At 40.3% G+C, this 20,720-nt stretch overlaps 1 protein-coding gene across 2 annotated transcripts; it reads left to right on the forward strand.

Moving 5' to 3' along the window:
- The first annotated feature begins 1,633 nt into the window (after positions 1–1,633).
- LOC134356504 (MARVEL domain-containing protein 3-like) lies at positions 1,634–18,218 on the forward strand. 2 transcript variants are annotated; one of them, XM_063067467.1, is made up of 4 exons: positions 1,634–1,835; positions 2,896–3,362; positions 4,348–4,478; positions 16,110–18,218. In XM_063067467.1, exons 2-4 carry the CDS (start codon positions 2,911–2,913, stop codon positions 16,706–16,708), a joined length of 1,182 nt encoding a protein of 393 aa, XP_062923537.1. In that variant the 5' UTR covers positions 1,634–1,835; positions 2,896–2,910; the 3' UTR covers positions 16,709–18,218. The 2 variants fall into 2 exon arrangements, with proteins under 2 accessions (XP_062923537.1, XP_062923536.1); XM_063067466.1 differs by lacking the exon at positions 16,110–18,218 and adding an exon at positions 10,891–12,584.
- Positions 18,219–20,720: the final 2,502 nt, after the last annotated feature.

Consider the following 20,720-nt stretch of genomic DNA (forward strand, 5'->3'; position numbering starts at 1 on the left):
CTCCGCCATCAGATTTCTGAATGGACAATGAATCTATGATCACTTCCTCATTATTTTCCCCTCCCTTTTTGCACCAATTATTTAATTTCTTTATACATGTATACACCTCGTTGTAATTTATAGTTTTTTATTGTCTATTGCAGTGTACTGCTGCCGCAAAACAATAAATTTGATGACTTATGACAATTATATTGAAGCCGATTCAGAGATAATGGAGAAATGGACCATATAGCATGAGAGTGACTTTTCAGCCAGAAACAACACTCTAGTAAAATCTGAAAGACCAGTAGAAAAGTGAAATGCTCAGCAAAAAAGCAATGAGGGGGGAGGGGGGAGGGGCAGTTGTGGGCAAGATAGCTTTACCTTAAATTTAACAACTAGTTGGTAGATTAGAAATGCAGAAGCTTAATCTTAATATTTAGTCTGGTGGAGAAACACAAATCACTACAGAAAATTTCATGGTTTTGAAGATCAAAAATGACTAAAGATCTAGCACTTAATGAAAACTTGGGCATAGTTGGGGGATAGGCAGTGAGCTTAAGAAACTGTGAACATGAGCATCTCAGTGGAAATTGAAATCTCGAGATATTACATTATTCCTAACTTACTTATGCCTCAATAGACATTTAGATCATCGAGATTGGATTGACCTTTGACCCATCTTCATTCATAGATCACGAACTATAAATTAATAATTTTTAATTGCCCCAAATAAGTAGATAAATCAATTTAGCCTTTCCTTAAGTGAATGGCTATATATATATGCATTAATCACTCATTATTTGAAGACTACCCTAATGTCAAAGCTGAAGTTCCATTCTGTTAATTTTGTTTTGGTTACTCCAAATATAATAGTCTAAATTAATTTTCTACAGATATTTTTAATGAATTTCAAATTGTCCATAAGCCAAATGAACTTTCCAAAGTAAAAGCTCATTTTGCTTCAATCTGTATTGCTGGTTGTTTAGTTTAAGCTGAAATAGATTGCTTTGGTATTAGCATGAATATATTGCAAGTTGCAGGTGCGGTTTTGGGCTGAATTTATTCAGGGAGTGCAGGATGTGACGCCCCCAGACCATACCATCAGCCACTCTGCCATCGAAATTGTAAAAGCTACAGATGTTCTAGTACGTACATGGAGCCTGGACCTTATTCGGGACTGGTCTAGAATGGTCTAGAATCCCCACACCCAAGAGATCTAAAACCCTGCTTTCATTGTGATTTATATCCGAGACACGAAGCTGAGGTTGAAAGGACAGGTGTTACTTCTCTCTACGCCAGATAGAGAGCTTGGCTTTCTGGGTTTCCCTGCCGAACCAAGGCACTCGCCAGTCTGAATACAGCCGATTTAAATCCTGCTCTTACGGTCATTCCTATTGGTTGCATTAATTGTTTTCTTTTGATAGTTTGGTAAACTAGCAAATACTACAAATACATACGGGTGGGGAAAGAGACCAAATAAACGCCCGGTCTTCAGCCAAGTGTGCTTTCAGGAAATGGATGTTCATGTCATCATCTAAAGAAGACAACCCCTATTTCCCCCTGAATTTCACGTAAGCAACACCTCATCCGAATGAACCTTACGGGCGAGGGAGGGGCTTGGCTTCTGGCAGTGGGAAGGAGTACAGAAAGACGAGCCTTCGCTGCCATAGAAACTCTGAAACTTGGGCGCAACAGTTTGAGTAGTTTAAAGAAGATTTTAGCTGATAACGCTACTATTTTCATCTTAAAACAAAAATCAAGTGCGGGATAAATTGGTGCTTTCTAATCTTTAGCCTGCACTGATCGTTTGTATTGTGTGATTCCAGGTGTACCTTTATGGTTCAGCAGACTAAGTAAGTACTTTCTCAACAAGATTTCTCGCGGGAGTAGCCGTCGTAAGTGTTACCTTGACGGGGACTCATTGTAATTTAGGCATGTTTTGGTTCGCAGTCGAGTTTCACCAGAGCTAGTTTCGATCAGGTGCCGTGGTGTCGGATTTCCAAATATTTGGTGTGGTTCATATTATTTTTTTCTGAGACGATCAGCACAACTTCGGATCCTCAAAAAAAAACAATAGACTGTTAGGGGTAAACACGAGGAATTCTGCAGATGCTGGAAATTCAAGCAACACACATCAAAGTTGCTGGTGAACGCAGCAGGCCAGGCAGCATCTCTAGGAAGAGGTACAGTCGACGTTTCCGGTCACGACCCTTTGTCAGGACTAACTGAAAGAAGAGATAGTAAGAGATTTGAAAGTGGGGGGGGGGGGATAGATCCGAAATGATAGGAGAAGATAGGAGGGGGAGGGATGGAGCTAAGAACTGGAAAGTTGGTTGGCAAAAGGGATACGAGGCTGGAGAAGGGAGCCCTTTTCTTTCTCCCTGGGCCTCCTGTCCCATGATCGTCTCATATCCCTTTTGCCAATCAACTGTCCAGCTCTTGGCTCCATCCCGCCCCCTCCTATCTTCTCCTATCATTTCGGATCTATCCCCCCCCCCACTTTCAAATCTCTTACTAGCTCTTCCTTCAGTTAGTCCTGACGAAGGGTCTCGGCCCGAAACGTCGACTGTACCTCTTCCTAGAGATGCTGCCTGGCCTGCTGCGTTCACCAGCAACTTTTATGTGTGTTGCTTGAATTTCCAGCATCTGCAGAATCCCTCGTGTTCGCGTTTTAAAACTGAGAATAGCAGAATGTGGAAATACCACACTGGCAGGTTTAAGAGAAGTGTGGGAACAGGGTCTCAATGAGTTTAAACAGACCATGCCAATGGGGTCTGGATAAAGTTAAATGGAACAGGAGAATGTAGCCCCATGAGTTTAAAATGAATATGGGAAACATCACCCAGTAACTCACGGTTCTTGTACTTCTGAGGCTTTATTCTACCATACCTTAAATATTCTTTCTCCCCCCAGCTATTTCAACAGAAGATGGCCAACCCAGCAAATTACCCTGAAAACAGAGCTGCAAAAAATTTAAGTGAACGAGGTGGTCATAAAAAGGAGCACATCCATAATGATCGACATCATAAGAGTCATTCCCGTCCTCACAAAAATCAGGACGATGGCAGCAGAAACTCCAGAGGAAGGGACTACTCAGAACGAAACAGGGACCCAGAGAGAGATGTGAGGAGGGAAATGCATGAAGGGAAGAGATCTCGAGTTAGAGATCCCCACCACCATGGACATCATGTGAGGGATGATGAGTACAGAATGGAAAGGGAATATCGTAAAGGGGAGAATCGAGACTATCACTACAAACATGAGAGAGAACATCATTCACAAACGTATGAAAACTCATCACATAGCAAACACCAGCCAAATTACAGATATGAAAAAGAAACTCCACTACCAGATGATGGTCAAGTTTACAGACATAAAAAGTAAGAAGCATGTGTAAATTATGGAGAAGAGTAGTAGCTAGTCAAAATATTGTTCAATTAGTGTTTAATGAAATGGGCACTTCATAATGGAAGACACCAGAAATCAAAGTGATTATCTTTGCTTGGCACCTGCATGCCAAATCAGTAAAACCTAAGAATCAAAACTTGATCTTTTCTGAAATGGATAAATTTTACGACCTTATCTCTGATCTTGAATCTGTAGAAAAATAGTGGAAAGAAAATCTATGATTGATAAAAATTGCAAGCTGGGCAGTAGGGTAAAATACTTTAGGTACTTATAAGAGTCTAAAAGCAGAATAATCAGAATCAGAATCAGGTTTATTATCACCGGCATGTGACGTGAAATTTGTTAACTTAGCAGCAGCAGTTCAATGCAATACATAATCTAGCAGAGAGAGAAAAAATAAAACATAATAATGAACAAGTGAATCAATTACCTATATTGAATGGATTATTAAAAATGTGCAAAAACAGAAATACTGTATAGTAAAAAAAAGTGAGGTAGTGTCCAAAGCTTCAATGTTGACATCAGTTTGAAGTTCATTAAAACAACACATCCACATGTAGGTTGGCATTAATTCAGTGTTTCTTCTTAAACTATGTCAGTTGTAAACAGAAATGTCATATCGGCAGTGGGTTATTTTGGACTACAAATTGGGAAAAATAAGGTAAAATAAAAGTAATGATCTAAGGATACCTGTTTAAAAAGATTCAAAACATTAAATAGTCAATTCAGGTAACTAATTTTAACAATTTTCTATCAATTCCACTAGCTGAGTTGGAGCAGTTACCATGACTTCACATAGACAAAACATAATTTCAGATATTTTTAAACCAGTGCATATATTATAGATAATCCATATCTTATGGCTAATGTGTTTGGAATAGTTTCACTACATAACTTAGTTGTTCTGTAACTTTTCTGGCCACAACAGAACAAACATTGTATTCTTCTTCTTAATAGCCATACTGAAACTGTATCACCTGAATATATCATAACTGAAGACAAAAGATCTGAGATGCATTACTTCAATCATGATGATTCAGAAGAAATTCTAAATTGTTACAAGTGTCGTTACCTCTGCACAAATCGAGGTAAGATCGTACAAGTAGATTAAGTATGGTAAACACTAAAGTTTTGCACGGAACAAGAAATAGAATTTCTATATTGCATTTAACATTAGCAAAATGGTGCTCCATAGAGCTATTGTGAAACAAATGTAAAGATGTTTGGACAGAAGGTCAAAAGTCTATTCAAACACATGGATATAAGGAGGTTAGAGGGAAAAAGAAAGTAGTTGGGGAGAGAATTATTTCAAAAAGCATTTTCACTTAAGTCTTGGTGATGCTAGTGATTGGAAATTTAAATTCAGAAATGAATGAGTCATTGTACAGGAGTAGTATGGACAATTCAGATGATTGCAGGGTTAGGAAATGGAGAGACTCAAAATTAAGTATGAGAATTTTAATTTAGATAAGTGGCATAACAGGATCCAGTTATATGCTGGCAGGAAGTGATAAGTGAACAAATTAAACTCAGCATCAGATTTTAATTCCTGTATTTTTTGCATTTGTTTCCTTGAAAGTAAATAAAACTGCTTCTAATTTATTTAATTTATATGACAAATAAACCTCGAAGTTGTTTTCAACTATTTACATACTTTACATGGTCTGTACAGAACATAAAATTCCTTCTAAAATTAATGTTTTGTTTTTGAGAATTAATATTTCTTGGTTAGTATGAATAATCTTCTCAATCTGTTTACTGCGATACAGCATTAGATACTTACGAAAAAAAATGTACTTTATATGACAGAAACACGCAAGCTATAAGATTAATCCTAAACTATTCCCAAGGACAGCTGTTTTCTGCTGACAGGAATAGTTCTAAAATGCTGAGAATATTTGTTTTGTCATGGCTATATAGCTCAATTGAGTAGTTCATTCCTGGCCCTACATTATGTCACATTTTGGGTCCCAAGTTTGAATAGCACATGAGCCAGCAATTGAAGTATTTGTTAATCACAATCTTGGTCTGGAAGTTGCTAGTATTTGTGTGGCAGCAGTTTAACAGTTCAAATAACCAGGTTGGAAAGATTCATTCGATGATCTAACACATGCTTGTTAGGGTAAAATGATCGGAATCACCTTTTTCTTCTTCCTGATTTGAAATAGTTCTTTTGAAATTTGTTTTGAACTGAAAACATTTCAAAATTGTTTTTGCATAGAGTCACGTAGAGAACAGAAAGAATGGAACATTTCTAGTTCAACTGGTTGTGTGCACCAGTCATTTAACCATCTTTCATTACAACATAAACACTTACTCTTTTGTTTAATTTCAGTTTTATGAAATCCAGAGCCATGGAGTTATACAGGAGGGAATCAGACCTTTGGTCTAGCTCAGCCATGCCAGCTAAGGGGTCAGACCAAGGGGTTATACAGGACGGAATCAGACCTTTGGTCTAACTCATCCATGCCAACCAAGGGGTCTTCCTCAGCTCAGTTCAATTAGCCTGCATATGACCCATATCCCTAAAACTTTCTTATCCATCTACCTGTCCAAATGTCCTTTAAAACTGGCAGCTTATTTCATATATGCATTAACCTCCATGTGGTGGTGAATGTGCCGCTGAGGTTCTCTTTAATTCTTCCCCCACCCTTACTTTAAAACTGAAGCTCTCTAGTTTTAGACTCCCCTACCCCGTGAAAAAGACTGTGACAATCCATCTTATCAGTGCCTGTCACGACTTGACAAATCTCATTAAGATCACCCCTTAGCTTCCTTCACTTCAGGGAAACTAGTCCCAGCTTACCCAGAATGTCCTTTTCACTCAAGCACTCCAGTTCTGACAACATCCCTGTGAATCTTTTCTGTAGTCTCTCTGGGTTTATTGCATTTTTCTGATGTGATGGCAATGAGAACTGCTCAAAACATTCTAACTGTAGTCTCACTAATGTTTTGTACAGCAGTAACATGCCATCCCAACTCTGGCGCTCATTATCCCAGGCAATGAAGGTTTTAACCACCTTGTTTATCTGTCCAGGCTCCTATATGGTAATAGAATGAATATAATAAAGGTTCTACCAGGAGGAGTAATCAGCTGAGCCAGATTCTTAATAAAGGCAGTGAATACATTTTCCACATTTTTGTTTTGATGTTGTGTACCATTCCTGGGGATAACAAAGAATGCATGCATATATTATTGATAATTTGCAATGGATATTGGTGACAATGTGATTGCACTATTTAAGCACACAAGTTGTGTTGTCTTGCCCTATTGAGGGCATAACATTGTCCCTTTCTTCTATGTGGTGGGAGTATATTAAGAGAAATTTCAAGGCACATTGTCACAACATTCAAAATTAACTGTGTCTAAAAATGCAATGGACTAGTGAGGCTTCTGAATAATCAGGAGCAAAAATAAATAATAAGCACCATTAACATTGGAAATCTAAAGCAAAAATATAAAATATTTCTCAGCAGGTCATGCAGCATCTGTGGAAGGAGAAACAAGCAATATTTTAGGTTTGTGACCCATCGTCAGAACTGGGAAGGAGGAAACAAGTTAGTCAATAGTGCAGAGAAGGTGGGGAGGACAATGGATGAAAGAAATTAATCTCTGTGATAGTGTAAAACTGGAGACTGAATGCAGCAGTTACAGGGGTAATCAAAAATTAGATGACGATCACATCAGACAAAGGAACTGACAAAGAATGATCCAAATGAAGGGTCTCATCTGAAATGTTGAGTGTCTGTTTCCCTTCATAATTGTTGCCTGACCTGCTGAGTTCCTCCAGGATTTTGTGTGCTGCTAAAGATCCCAGTATCTGCAATCTCTTAGAACATAGTACAGCAGGAGCCCTTTGGCCCATGATGTTGTGCTGACCTATATATCCATAATCAATCTAACCCTTTTCTCCTACACAGCCCATAACATTCCATCTTTCTAACATCCATGTTCCTATACAAGAGTCTCTTAAATTTCCCTATTGTATCAGCCTCTACTACCACCCCCAGCAGTGGATTCCACGCACCCACCACTCTTGGACTGTAAAAGAGCATATAACATCTCCCCTAAACTTTCTTCCACTCACCTTAAACAGATGTTCTCCCGCATTGGCCTTTGTTGCCCTCAGAAGGATCTGGTTGTCCACTCTATCTATGCCTCTCATAATCTTATGCACCTCCATCAAACCACCTCTCATTCTCCATTGCTGTAAAGAGAAAAGCCCTAGATTGCTCAACCTATCCTCTGTTCCCCTACACTGCTAAGTTTTGTGTCTCCTCTTTAATCTGATTTTAACTGCCACATTTAGTCTCTAATTTCAGTATGAGGAAACCCCCTGTGTTTTCCCCATCTACCTCCCCCAACTTCTCACTTCTTCAACTACCTTGATTTGCTCTTTTCCTGCTCAGATAAGGGCTCCGCATGACTCATTAACTATATTGCTTTTCACAGACGCTGCCTGAATGCTGAGCTTTCTGTACACTTTCTCTTTTTGAATCGTTAGTCATGATTTCCCTTCCCACACCGAACCATGATATTCCCCAACCCATTTTCTCTAAACAAGCCTTCCTTTCTTCATTCGATAAACCAGCATCTGCATTATATGTCTGGTGAGCTAAAGGAACCTGTGAAAAAATTGGAAAAACAAATACATTTTGAAAGGAGCATAAACAAACCGCTAGAGAAATTCAGTGGGTCAGGCAGTGTCTGTGGATGCAAAGGGATGGATAATGTTTCAGGTCAAAACTCTACATCAGGGTAGAGTGTAGATGGGAGATAGTCTGTATAAAGAGACAAGAAGATGAGGCAGGGACTGGCAGCTCAGCTGACAGGTGGAACCACATGAGGAGGGGGATGATGGGCAGGTGGACCAACGAGGGGGAAAGGAAGGAGGTTGCAATTGACAGTGGATGGTAGGTGATAGATAAGGGAGAGAGCGAGAAAAAGAACAGTAGATGGAGCCAGTGGGGAGAAGGGGACGGCGGAGGTAGCGACAGAGGCCAATGCCGAAGGTGGAGGCACAAGACGCGGGAATGTGATAAGAAAGGAAAGTGTTAAGTGGGATCAGGTGAGTGATTGATGCTGAGCAAATGGTTGCTGTGGAGGGGAGCAGAAGTAGCAGACCCAGTAGGTTACAAGTCCTAGTGAGAGGCAGATGGAACAAATCTGGATGATGGGAGCTCAGGTGGTACTGGAGAAAGCCAGTGCAAGCACCTGGATAGATCAGAAGGAAAGAGAAAGGAGGCTAGGAGGTGCAGGTTACCAAATTTGGAAAATTCAATGTTCATATCATTGGATTATTGACCACCCAGAAGAAATACAAGGTATTATTTTTATAGTTTGTGTTTGGCTTCACTCTGGCATTGGCGACCTTCTGCATTCCTCCACAATTTTGTGTGTGTGCATGTGTATGTGATCTGTATTTCCTGTATCTACAGAACCTCTTGTGTTTCATGAATACCCCAGTAGGTACAAATTCATTTCAATCATTGCAGGTTCTTTTGTGCTTTCATTTCTGATTTTTTCCTGTGAACAAATAACTGTAACGCTCAGTTATATTGGCTCGTATATGTCTAGAGGAAATCCCACCCAGCACCTGCTTCAACACTCCCCACAGGGTCGGTTGCCGCCTGAATCAATCCCAAACATCAATCATCAGCCAGCACACCCAGTAAATTTTAACAAGTACACTTTATAGATATTACTAATTCTATGACATTAATATAAATTCAATGCAGAAAGGGAAGTAATGAAAAAAAAAGCGCCAACACTTATCAAAGTCCAAGTTCATCGCGCGCAACCGTTGGAGCTCAGTAAATTCCTGCCGACCGCCCGGATCCTGTCGACTCAGGGCTCGGGACCACCCGGAGTGATCGACCGGAGCCTTTCGCACGTCCGCCGTCCTTCCCGTCCCTCCTCCTCCGACTTCCCGTCTCTCCTCCGACTCCCTGTCAAAAACCCCGTCCACCGTCCTCCCCGTCTCTCCCCTGACTCTCCGTCAAAAACCCCGTCCACCGTGTCCCTCCTCCGACTCCCCATCTCTCCACTGTCCTCCCCATCTCTCCTCCGACTCCCCCCCAAAACCCTGTCCGCGGTCCTCCCCGTCTCTCCTCCAACTCCCCGTCTCTCCGCCAAAAACCCCCGCACGTCCGCGGTCCTCCCCGTCTCTCCTCCGACTCCCCGTCAAAACCCCCGCATGTCCGCCATCCTCTCCGTCTCTCCTCCGACTCCCCGTCAAAACCCCCGTCCGCTGTCCTCCTCGTTTCTCCTCCGACTCCCCCCAAAACCCTGTCCACCGTCCTCCTCGTCCCTCCTCCGACTCCCCCAAAACCCCGTCCACCGTCCTCCTCGTCTCCTCCGATTCCCCGCCAAAAACCCCGTCCACCGTCCTCCTCGTCTCTCCTCTGACTCCCCTTCAAAAACCCCGTCCGCCGTCCTCCTCGTCTCTCCTCTGACTCCCCTTCAAAAACCCCGTCCACCGTCCTCCTCGTCTCTCCTCTGACTCCCCTTCAAAAACCCCGTCCACCGTCCTCCTCGTCTCTCCTCCGATTCCCCGCCAAAAACCCCGTCCGCCGTCCTCCTCATCTCTCCGATTCCCCGCCAAAAACCCCGTCCGCCGTCCTCCCCGTCTCTCCTCCGACTCCCCCCCAAAACCCTGTCCACCGTCCTCCCCATCTCTCCGACTCCCCGCCAAAAACCCTCGCATGTCTGCCGTCCTCCTTGTCTCTCCTCCGACTCCCCGCCAAAAACTCCGCCCGCCGTCCTCCTTGTCTCTCCTCCGACTCCCTGTCAAAAACCCCCGCACGTCCACCGTCCTCCCCGTCTCTCCTCCGACTCCCCCCAAAAACCCCATCCACCGTCCTCCCCGTCTCTCCTCCGACTCCCCGCCAAAAACCCGTCCACAGTCATATGATACAGCATGGTATCCGAAAACCAAACAATACGTGACCATTGGTTAATAGCACCCTGCTATCTCTAAAAACCCAAGCAACCGTCTAGTTAGAGACTTACTAGCATTCCCCAGTATAACAAAGAAGCCATTTTAAATTTCACAAAAAAGAAAGACCCTGTATGTAACTATTAAAGCATTCAAAAGTCAGAAACAGTTGCTTCCATGTGGCCCTTGATAAAGTGCATGAGATGGTAACATTATTTTGTTCTAATAGTGTGGAATGACCATAAGTGAAAATTTTAAGAAACTGCATATACTGGAAATCTAAACTAAAAACTGAAAATGCCAGAAATACTTTGGTTGCATCTGTGGGGCGAGAACCAGGGTTAACAAAGTTGACCCAAACATTAACTCTGCTCCTCTTTACACAAGTGGATGGTTGTATTCCTATATTTAAAAAAAAAGCACATTTGCACTTGAAACAAATTAGGAAAAAAAATCACAACAGATTATTTTTCATTCACGCCAGTCTTCAAGTGAAAGAGTTAAAAGTTCACATCCTGGCATTTAGATAATAGCTGGTTGTGTTTTGGTTGTTTTGCTGCAGGTCTCTGTCAGTTGGTGGAGGTGTTGCTGAATCTGTTAATTCTGGTGTGTGGGGCAATCTCCTACAGTGGCACTGGGGGCTACACAGACCTCTCCAGCCTAGGAAGCCTCTACTACTACACATTTGGATCAGCCTATAGTGGATTTCAAGGAGCAGAGGCTGAAAAAGTAAAAGAACTGGATGTTGCATTTTATCAGCTAAAGCTGCCTACAGTCGTTGCCACCATGGCATACAGTGGGGCTTTGATGTCTTTGGCATGCCTTTTGTTAGTTTTAGGCCTAGCTCGGATACCTTGGAAATTTCCTTTCTTAATGATTATTGAATGTGCGTTAGATACAGCAATAGCAGTTGGTTATATACCTGCAGTTTATTTTTATTTCCAACACCTGATTGAGAGCTACAATTCACAAGTGTGTAAAGAGAGGGAGGCCATGTACAAAAGTAAGGGGTATGAAGGGTTTAACTGCAGTCTGCATGGTGCGGATATTGTCGGTGGTCTTTGTGGCTGCCTGGCTATCATAGTATATCTGCTTAATGCAGTTGCAGCAATCTTGGCATTTAGAAAAGTTAGAAGATTAAAGGGGTCCAGAGAAAGTGATTATGTGGAAGGGATTAATGTATAAAGGTTCAGATCATGTCTGCATGTACACAGGATTTTTACACATCAATAAGGAAGTCACTGTTAGTGAGACATAGCGAGAAGCTGAACGGAAGCACATTTTGTCTTACTGCAGTTAATTGGCTTGTCCTGCCAAACAGGACTGTATTCCTCTTCTTTATCTCAACAGATAGTTTTGGTGGACATTAATATAGAAAAAATATTAATCCCACCATCCCAACTTTGCACAGATAAATATTCAACATCTGATTAGACTTCAAATATTGTATTGAAAATTTAGATTTAAAGGGAGATATAAACGAACGCAATATTAGATTGTTCCTAAAATTAATTTCCTTTTGATAAGTGCTATACACAGTTAGATGAGTTATAGATATGGAACAATTTAAAATCTCATATTAGATCTGCTTATCTGCTCTGTATTTTTGCCTAACAAGTCCAAAAAGCAAGGTGGATGCTTTTCTTTCTAAATAAGAGGAAATGCTGTGATGCCTTCATAGGTTTTGTGCATTTTCAGTTCATCTCCAGAGTTTGAAGAATGTATTCCTAAACAGTAGGATCAAAGTCTCTAGATAATTGTAAGGACAATAGTGATTTAAATGATATTGAACATTGAGTACAAGTGTTTATAATTTGGCATTAAACCATTAAAAGATGGGTGGTGGTAAGAAATGGAACTGTTTTCTAATCTGAAATTGAACTTAAAGATATTGTGGGAACAGAATCAGAATTCCTGAAGCTTATCCGAGTACATAGTGCTGGGTCCCACAAAAATGAGAAGTGTGTTCCATCCTGCAGTCCTTGGTCTCTTCACTCACGAGAGTATGAATATCCCAAATTCAGGATATTAATCACAATTTACAATTCTAAACAAATACAGAATGGAATCAAGACTTCATTGGAATTATTTTATGTAATCTGGTTACTGAACTTTATCTTGTGATTATTTACGTTGTGCATTTAGTTTTAATATGTTTTGTTTTTTAAAGATTCCTTTGTACATAATGGATAGAAAATTGTGAATTTATAAGTTTTCTCTCTATAACTTAACCATGTATTTCTGAAAAGTATTTTATTCATATTAATCTGGGTGACTGAATATATTGTTTTTAATATTATTAAAGTACATACTAATGTCCTCTTTTGTCTCTGCTTTTGTTCAGTCAAGTAAAAACATCTCAGAATGAAACCAAATTGCATAGAATTGATTTTTAAAACAAAGTGAAATCAACTGTTATTGATGAAAGTTAATGCATTTATTCAGAGCCTCAGTTTTAGTAGTTCCCCCAAATCTCAAATGTTCACATTCCTTGCAAAAAGTTCTTTGGTGTTAGGGTAAGCACTTTGAACATAGGAATTTAATAATCTTTTTAAACAGCAGATTTAACCTGGAATGAACAACTTGGAATAGAGTTATTTACCTTCCCCCCCCCCCCCCCATTTTTGGAGAAGTGATTGGAGTCCAATTTGCTGTCTCCTCCAGCCTTAAGCTGCTTCATTTTCTAAGTATCGAAGCTGATTTATTTCAACTCTTAATTCTGTGGATTCTGAGATGCCAAATGGGGGGCCCACAGATTCTGTCACAGATGAGGCAGGACGTTATTGACAAGGTTAATGATTGGAAGTATCTCCTACTCCCATGGAAGAATCTTGATGTTCCTAGTCTCGTCTTGTATTTGAGTGTTTATAAGTCAGTTTTCCTGTATTTTCAAGGGGGCATTCAGGGTCACCTTTAAATATTTCTCTACCTCCCTGTAATCTCTTACCACAATGGAACCTAGAATAGAGTTTAACAGGTTTAGTGTAGGGCATTTGAATAACATCACCTGCCCAATGAGTGATATTAGATCTTCATTTCTGGGGAAGTTGGTCTGCAGGAAGACGCTGACAGTCTGCTTTGTGGATATAGCATTAGTAATATCACTGCATTGATTTGAGGTAGGCCTATAAAGGAAGCCTGGGATCATTATTGGCCAGTCAACTATGAGCTTTGTGCCAGGTTTGAGGTCTTGTTATTGAAACATTCTTTTTCCTCAGATAAAGATATTGAACGCAACAGTGAATTTCTTCACAGATGTCTGCCTTTGCTGAAAAGTAGCTCTGGGCTCTTCTCCCCCCCCCCCCCTTTTCCTTCTCACTAGGCCTCCTGTCCCATGATCCTCTCATATCCCTTTTGCCAATCAACTGTCCAGCTCTTGGCTCCATCCCCCACCCTCCTGTCTTCTATCATTTCAGATTTCCCCCTCCCCCTTTCAAATCTCTTACTAGCTCTTCTTTTAGTTAGTCCTGACGAAGGGTCTCGGCCCGAAACGTCGACTGTACCTCTTCCTAGAGATGCTGCGTGACCTGCTGCGTTCACCAGCAATTTTTCTGTGTGTTGGTTGAAAGTTGTCCATGTTGGGTTATGGATCTTTAAGGTCTTTAATGGATGTTTAGGTGATATGCAGTGAGGACACACTGGAAAATACCCTCTGATTGAATGTAAAGCAGGATGAAAAAAGGGCTGCAAGTTCCTCCAGTCTCAAGATGAACTATTGGAGCCCAGGGTAATCAAGGCCAGACCCAGACGTGCTTCTGAAACAGAGCTGTTTTTAGTTGCTTTTTCAATGGAGAATGATTTTCAAAACTCAGAGGCAGTTGTTCTGGTGTTCCAAAACCTTTAAAACTAAAAACAAAGCTAGTTTTCTTGGTGAACTCAAGTCCTGTATTCAATTTTGCTCACAGAAGAATCTGTTCATCTTCCAATTTAATCTCAGTTCTCAATTTCCTTGACGTTTCCTCCTGGAATCGGAACATATATTATTTAAAATATTTATAATGAATCTCTTAATTTCCTTGATTTTGATAGAATTTGAATTTCCTGTCACTCAATTTACCAATCTATGTAGTCTTATTTGAGTTTCTATTCACATTTTTTGGGTTGGGTTGGGTTGGGTGGGCGGGCAGCTTAGAATGCATGTGTTGACGCAGCACAAAGATATGCGAAGAATTAGTCTGGAACTATGTAATTAGGTTTCACACCAACAGCAGGTTGATGTTATCATGGCTCATCTTTTGGATAAAACCACATTCAGCAAGTTAATGTTGAGTTGTTTCAAATAGTAAGTCACTTGACTAGATATGCTAGCATTTTATCGTTAACACTGATTGTTACTGTAATTTTTTAACCTTACATACATAATTTCACATTGCACAAACAACCTGATGTACATAGTGAGTTTTGTTGGAACTTGAGAACCAAGAATCTCAAATTATAATTTCTGGTGGCAACAACACGAGATAAATCATTCACTTCATTTTATGGCAAAGATGATATTCAAATATTATTGCCTGTTAAATACAACTGATTAGGGTCTCGGCCTGAAACGTCGACTGCACCTCTTCCTACAGATGCTGCTTGGCCTGCTGCGTTCACCAGCAACTTTGATGTGTGTTGATTAGTTTTAACTTGGTTTCATAGTTGTAATTTTCTTTTTTTTTGTAATATAGTCAGAGTTTACTCATCCATGTTTACTTTGTTGCCAGTGAGCTGTCCCTTCCGCCTCTGTAAGGCCCATATAGCCCTCTGAACCTCTCCGAGCAATGTACAAATCTAGATGCCTTTTAAATGTTGTTAATATGCCTGCCGCAACCACTACTTCTGGCAGCTCATTCCAAATATACACCACTCCTTGCTTGAAGCTATCCCTGATATCCTTTTAAAATTTTATGTACCATATATACATAAAGTGCCCTAGTGGCACTTTATACAATCAATTTATGTACATACAATAGAAGTGATCTTATGTTTAATTGCTTTTTTATTGTGTTCTTTACCTTGTGGAGCTTTTTATGTGCCACATCAGATCAAGAGTAACAATTATTTCATTCTCCTGTACAGGAAATGACATTAAACAATCTTGAAACTTAAACCTGTGCCCTCTTCTTAGCACCTCCTACCTGGAAAACAGATTATGCATTTTCACCCTGTCTATGACCCTCCATCTTGTACACCTCTTTCGGGTCACCCCTCAGTTTCCTCTGTTCCACTATCTTGAAGTTGAGAGCAGTCTGCATTACTTCACAGCAACGTTTGCTCACGTTAAAGAAGCCAGGTGGGATAAGTACACTAAGTCTGAGGTCAGGGAAAATAGAGAGGGAAATTGTACGTTTCTAGAAGTCTGTTAAAAGAAGAATATTCATTTGTAGCTTGACAAAAATATACATTGGTGTCAAGAATCTTGCCTTTGCATTCCACAAAATTATTGTGCATATGATGCATCATTAGCATCACACAATTAAAAACATATGAGAAAGATTGTGTTACATTGGGGGAGATGGATATGTGTATTTTCTGTCGATGCCATTCACTCACATGTTGTTCTTGAAGTGTATGGTTTCAATTTAATTTGAATGCCACATCCTGCTGAGACACTATAACTAATCTATTTCAAATAACTAGTCTTCAGTCACAAGGCCATTAAGGTAAAAGCATATAAAAGAGACATTTATTCTCTGTCTCAATGATCTCCCATAATATGAATAGGATGAAGGAAGGTAGGACTTGAAAAGTTGCAATATACTTAATGTCATCACTCACCCATTATTCCTTTTTTGTCAGGTATAGTTCAGATGTTGGAGGCCACATTAAATATGCTGGTGTTGGTGTGTGTGGTGGCATCATACATTATTCTCTCAGGATACAGCAGTAACGGTGGATTGGCAACAAGCTTCTTCAGCATCAACAGCGATTATTCTCCACTTGAAGGGGAACAACTGAAGGAAGTGCAGAAACTTGATCGAGAGTTTATTGTAATGAGAGCACCTGAACTCTACACAGGCATTGGTGTTTCCATTGCTCTGTTTGCCATCACCCTGGGTATTATGATTAAGGGTGCTCAGGTTTTACATAACATGTCCCTGAAGTGGTTGATACTTGAACTAATATTCAATATACTGGCATCTCTAGGTTATGCAGCAGCAGTTGGCGCTTACTTGTATTTTGTCCTCCAGATTAATGCTACTGATGTTTGCAAGAGGAGGGAGCTTCTTTATGCCAGGTATGGTCTGAACTGGATGAATTGTGATTTAGCTGGATCGGATGCTGCAGCTGCCTGCTTTGGCATACTTCTTGCTATATTTTATAGTGTTAGTGCAATACTGGTTGTACAATTTTACCGAAAGGTGAAGAAACAAAACAAAGATACTTCACATTCTTAATATATGTATTAATTCCACAGAAGCTTCATAGTTGGTATAGCTGGAAAGGGCACAGAATAATATGCAGCAGCATATAGAATACAGAGATGTGATACAAAGCCAATGTGAAATAATCATCTGGGAAGGGGCACCTTAGCTGACCTAACAGAAAGGGGAAACTTGAACCAGGCTTCATCTTTATTCAGTAAATCTTACTGCACACAACGGAAATCTAAAATAGAATTGGAATGCTGCATTTGGCAAAGTTCAATGTAGAAGTTTAATTATTCAAAATGTCAAGTTGGACACAGCTATGCCTCAACTCGAATCACTGCATTTTAGAGGTGGTGATAATTTGGAAGCTGATGGGGGAACAACTAAAAAATTACAAGTCTAACTTTTAAGGGGGTAGTAATCATTACCTTTAAAAAGTCTAGATATATTGGGTTGTGGGCAACGTATAATCAGAATCAGGTTTATTATCACTCGCATGTAATGTTATGCTAAATAGAAAAACAACAATCAGGGCCAGGTACTACAGTCTCTTGAAACTGCTATTAAAACTGTGGATGATCTGATTGTTGGCCTCCTGACTATACCTCCCTGCCTGATCCTCATGACCTTTAATTTCTCCTTTAGTCCAATAATCAATCTAGGCTGAAATAGATTTTTAAAAAAACAGCGGTCAATATCCCTTCCACAAGAGGTTCTTCCTCATTTCATTCTTAAGTAGCTCACCACTTATCTAGTATACACCTCTGCTCTAGATAATAAAATCTCTTTCCGAAATTATTGAATTTGAGATAGAAACAGGTAATTTAACCTAACTTGTCCATACTGGCCAGTGGGTACCATTCTGTATTAATCTCAGTGAAGATTGCCCTCTTTGCCAAAATGATTCAGGGTTCATCTAGGCACTTAAATGCTGTCAGCAACCCAGCTTCAATAAGACTCTTAGTCAGTGTAGTCTACATACTTGCCACTCTCTGGGGGATGAAGTTCCCCTCACTGTCTCTAGAACTCGTCCCCATTACGCTCAATCAATGTTCTCTAGTTGTCTACCCTAGTATAAGGAAATGTTTCTTGCAGTCTACTTTATAAAAAAAAAGCCTTAATATGTTATTTTCCTCAAACATGTTCCCTTTTAAGTGCCTGTGCTCCAATCCCCACTCCCCCTATAATGAAGTACTCCACTCCAGGCAACAGTGTAATGAATGTCCCCTGCACCCTCTCCAGTGCTATCACATTCTTCCTAACCAAAACTGCATGCTGTACTCCAATTGTGATCTGACCAAGGTTTTAGCATAACCTTATGCACTCTGTGCCCCACTAATGAAGGTCAATGTTCCACATACCTTCCCAACCATGCCATCTATCTGCATTGCCATCTTCATATTTATATTGACGTACTCCCAAGTTCCCTCTGTTCCTCAACGTTCCCAAGGACCCTACCGATACTAATAGTTATTAGTATTGCCAAAACGCATCATCTCAAATTGGTTATTTTAACCCCATCCTAGCAATACACATCTCGCTGCAGTACAAGACTACCTTCCGCACTACCAATATGTCTGAGAATCTTTGTTTCATCAGAAAACTTACTAATCTTGGCTCTCACATCCACATAATTATAAAAAGCAGGGGTCCCAGTACAGTACCAATCCTTGTGGGACACCACTTGTCATAGGCATCCAATCACAGAACTAATCCTCTACTGCTGCCTTCTGAACCCTGTTACCAGGATAATTTTGGATCCAGTTTGCCAGTTTGTTCTGGAACAATTTCCAAGATGATATAACTTAAGGAGAATGACCAAAGGTCATTACTGGACAACTTGTATGCCCTGACTGCCCTCCCTGTCCTGTTAAGGCTATCCTGTCTAGGACCTTATCAAAGGCATTATTGAAGTCCAGATAAATCACTTTATACCCCTTCACAGAATTTAATTGAGTGGCCAGACAGAAATTGCCCTTGACAAAGCTATGTTCTCTATTTCTGATTCGTTTCTGCCTTTCCAAGTGATCATTTTCCCTATATTTTCCCTACCACTGATATTAGGCTCACAGATCTATAGTTACCAAGCTTTTTCCTCATGCTTTTCTTGAAAAGGAAGATCACATTTGTCCTCCTCCAGTCATCTGGTACATTACCTGTGGCTAACAAAGATATAAAAATCTCAGCCATGTGTCCAGCAATCTACCCTTGCCTCCTATCCAGACCTGGAGATTTATCCATTCAATGTCTAACAGGGCACTGAATATTCTTCAAAGGGAAATGTGCATTTACTAGCTTGTTCTGCCTCCTGGACTTGCTACTTCTCCTCTCGGGGACTGTACCTTTTCATCTCAACAACTACTGAGCCCCCATCCTCTGCCATCTCATTTTAAACCTTCACCAACAGCACGAGCAAGCCTCTCATCAAGGACGTTGGTCCCACTCTGGTTAAGGTGAAACCTATCCAACTTCGACAGGTCCACCTTCCCCAAAAATGGTACAAATCCAGGAACTTAAAATACCATTGTCCTGCACCATTCCTTCAGCTACATATTCAGCTGTTGCTCTACTCAATAACTTTAGCACCAGAAGCATTCTAGAGACTAAACCTTGAGATTCTGCTCTTTAAACAGCTACCAAGCTCCCTAAATTCATGTTGCAGGACCATCTACCTAGATCTTTGGTACCTCTGCCTGTTCACCCTCCCCTTTCAGAAGGACACACTTACCCCTCATCCCCAATAGTTTCCAAGATGGCATAACTTAAGGAGGAGAATGACCAAAGGTGATTACTGCGTAACTTGTATGCTCTGATTCTCTTCCTGGTGATCACCCATCTTCTCTCTGTCTCTGCACCTATGGAGTGACCAACTCACTAAATGTTTTGACTACATCATTCTTCCCCTTCCCAGAAACTCTACAGCAAATCTTAACTGCAGCTCCAACTGCTCCAGGTGATCTGTCAGGAACTGCAGCTATTCACACTTACTGCAAGTGCAGTCATCAGGGACACTGGGTTTGTCCCTGAATCTCTGCACCCAGTAAGAGGAGCATACTACCATTGCTCTAGTCTCCAGAACATTTATGATTATTCCCTTTGACTAAGACAGGGAGAAAAGAAAGAGTCCCAGGACTGCAAATTGCCTAAACAAGAGATGAGGTATGTTCTTCAAGTTTATATTGGGCTTTATTAGAACAGTAAAGAAGGTCAAAGTCAAAAAGATCAGAGTGGGAATGGGACAGAATTAAATCGACAGGTGACTGAAACCTTGGAGTCACTCCTCTACACTGAACAGAAGTTTCAATGTTTTCACCTTATTCTTTTTTGCTAGCTCAAAGCTTTTGAATTATCAATCATCAAGCCAACTATTCATAATGCTCCCTTTAATAAAATAATGTTAACAATATTAAGAATAAGTTTTTCTCTCCAAAACCTGTGAAGATAATTTAAGAGTCTTTTGCTTCTGATTCATGCTTACTCTTCTCATTATTTTACAAGTGTCAAAGTTTTCAGCAATATCTACTGACCTGATCCATTCATCTGGCCCCCTTTCTGCAATTTTCAGAATCTGGCTGTTTACCAGATCTTCCTTAGCTCCTAATTTTCCCACTACCGATGAATCCTGACATTTGCTATTGAGCATAACATTTGGCTTCATACTCTAGACTGTTACACTTCAGAAAGTTCTTCAACTTTATACTGTTGAGACTTTCTGTGGTCATGAAAAATGCTACAGAAATACAAATCCTCCTTTAGCATAATAGCCAGTTCGACTCATTAATATTTCTCTATACTTCATCTCAAGTGCAAAAATTGCTCACATTTGCCATGAATGTCAAGGCAAACACATAGCCTCAGTGGAGCACCATTCCAATATTATCCATTCTTAACACACAATAGAACAAAAAAAGGAATACTGTAAAAATGGTAATTAGAAAACATTGTACTACTAAGACATTTTCATTAATAGTAGATATACTCATTTTAATAAAGAAAATAACATCACATTATAGTTTTATAAGAAATATTATCAATATTT

This window comes from Mobula hypostoma, chromosome 14 (assembly GCF_963921235.1).
Source record: "Mobula hypostoma chromosome 14, sMobHyp1.1, whole genome shotgun sequence".
Taxonomy (NCBI): Eukaryota; Metazoa; Chordata; class Chondrichthyes; order Myliobatiformes; family Myliobatidae; genus Mobula; species Mobula hypostoma.

Coding starts and splice junctions, on each gene's coding strand:
- LOC134356504 (XM_063067466.1), top strand. CDS start 2,911: ATGGCCAACCCAGCAAATTACCCTGAAAACAGAGCTGCAAAAAATTTA. Junction 3,363..4,347: donor CAAGTTTACAGACATAAAAA/GTAAGAAGCATG, acceptor TCTTCTTAATAG/CCATACTGAAACTGTATCAC. Junction 4,479..10,890: donor TTACCTCTGCACAAATCGAG/GTAAGATCGTAC, acceptor GTTTTGCTGCAG/GTCTCTGTCAGTTGGTGGAG.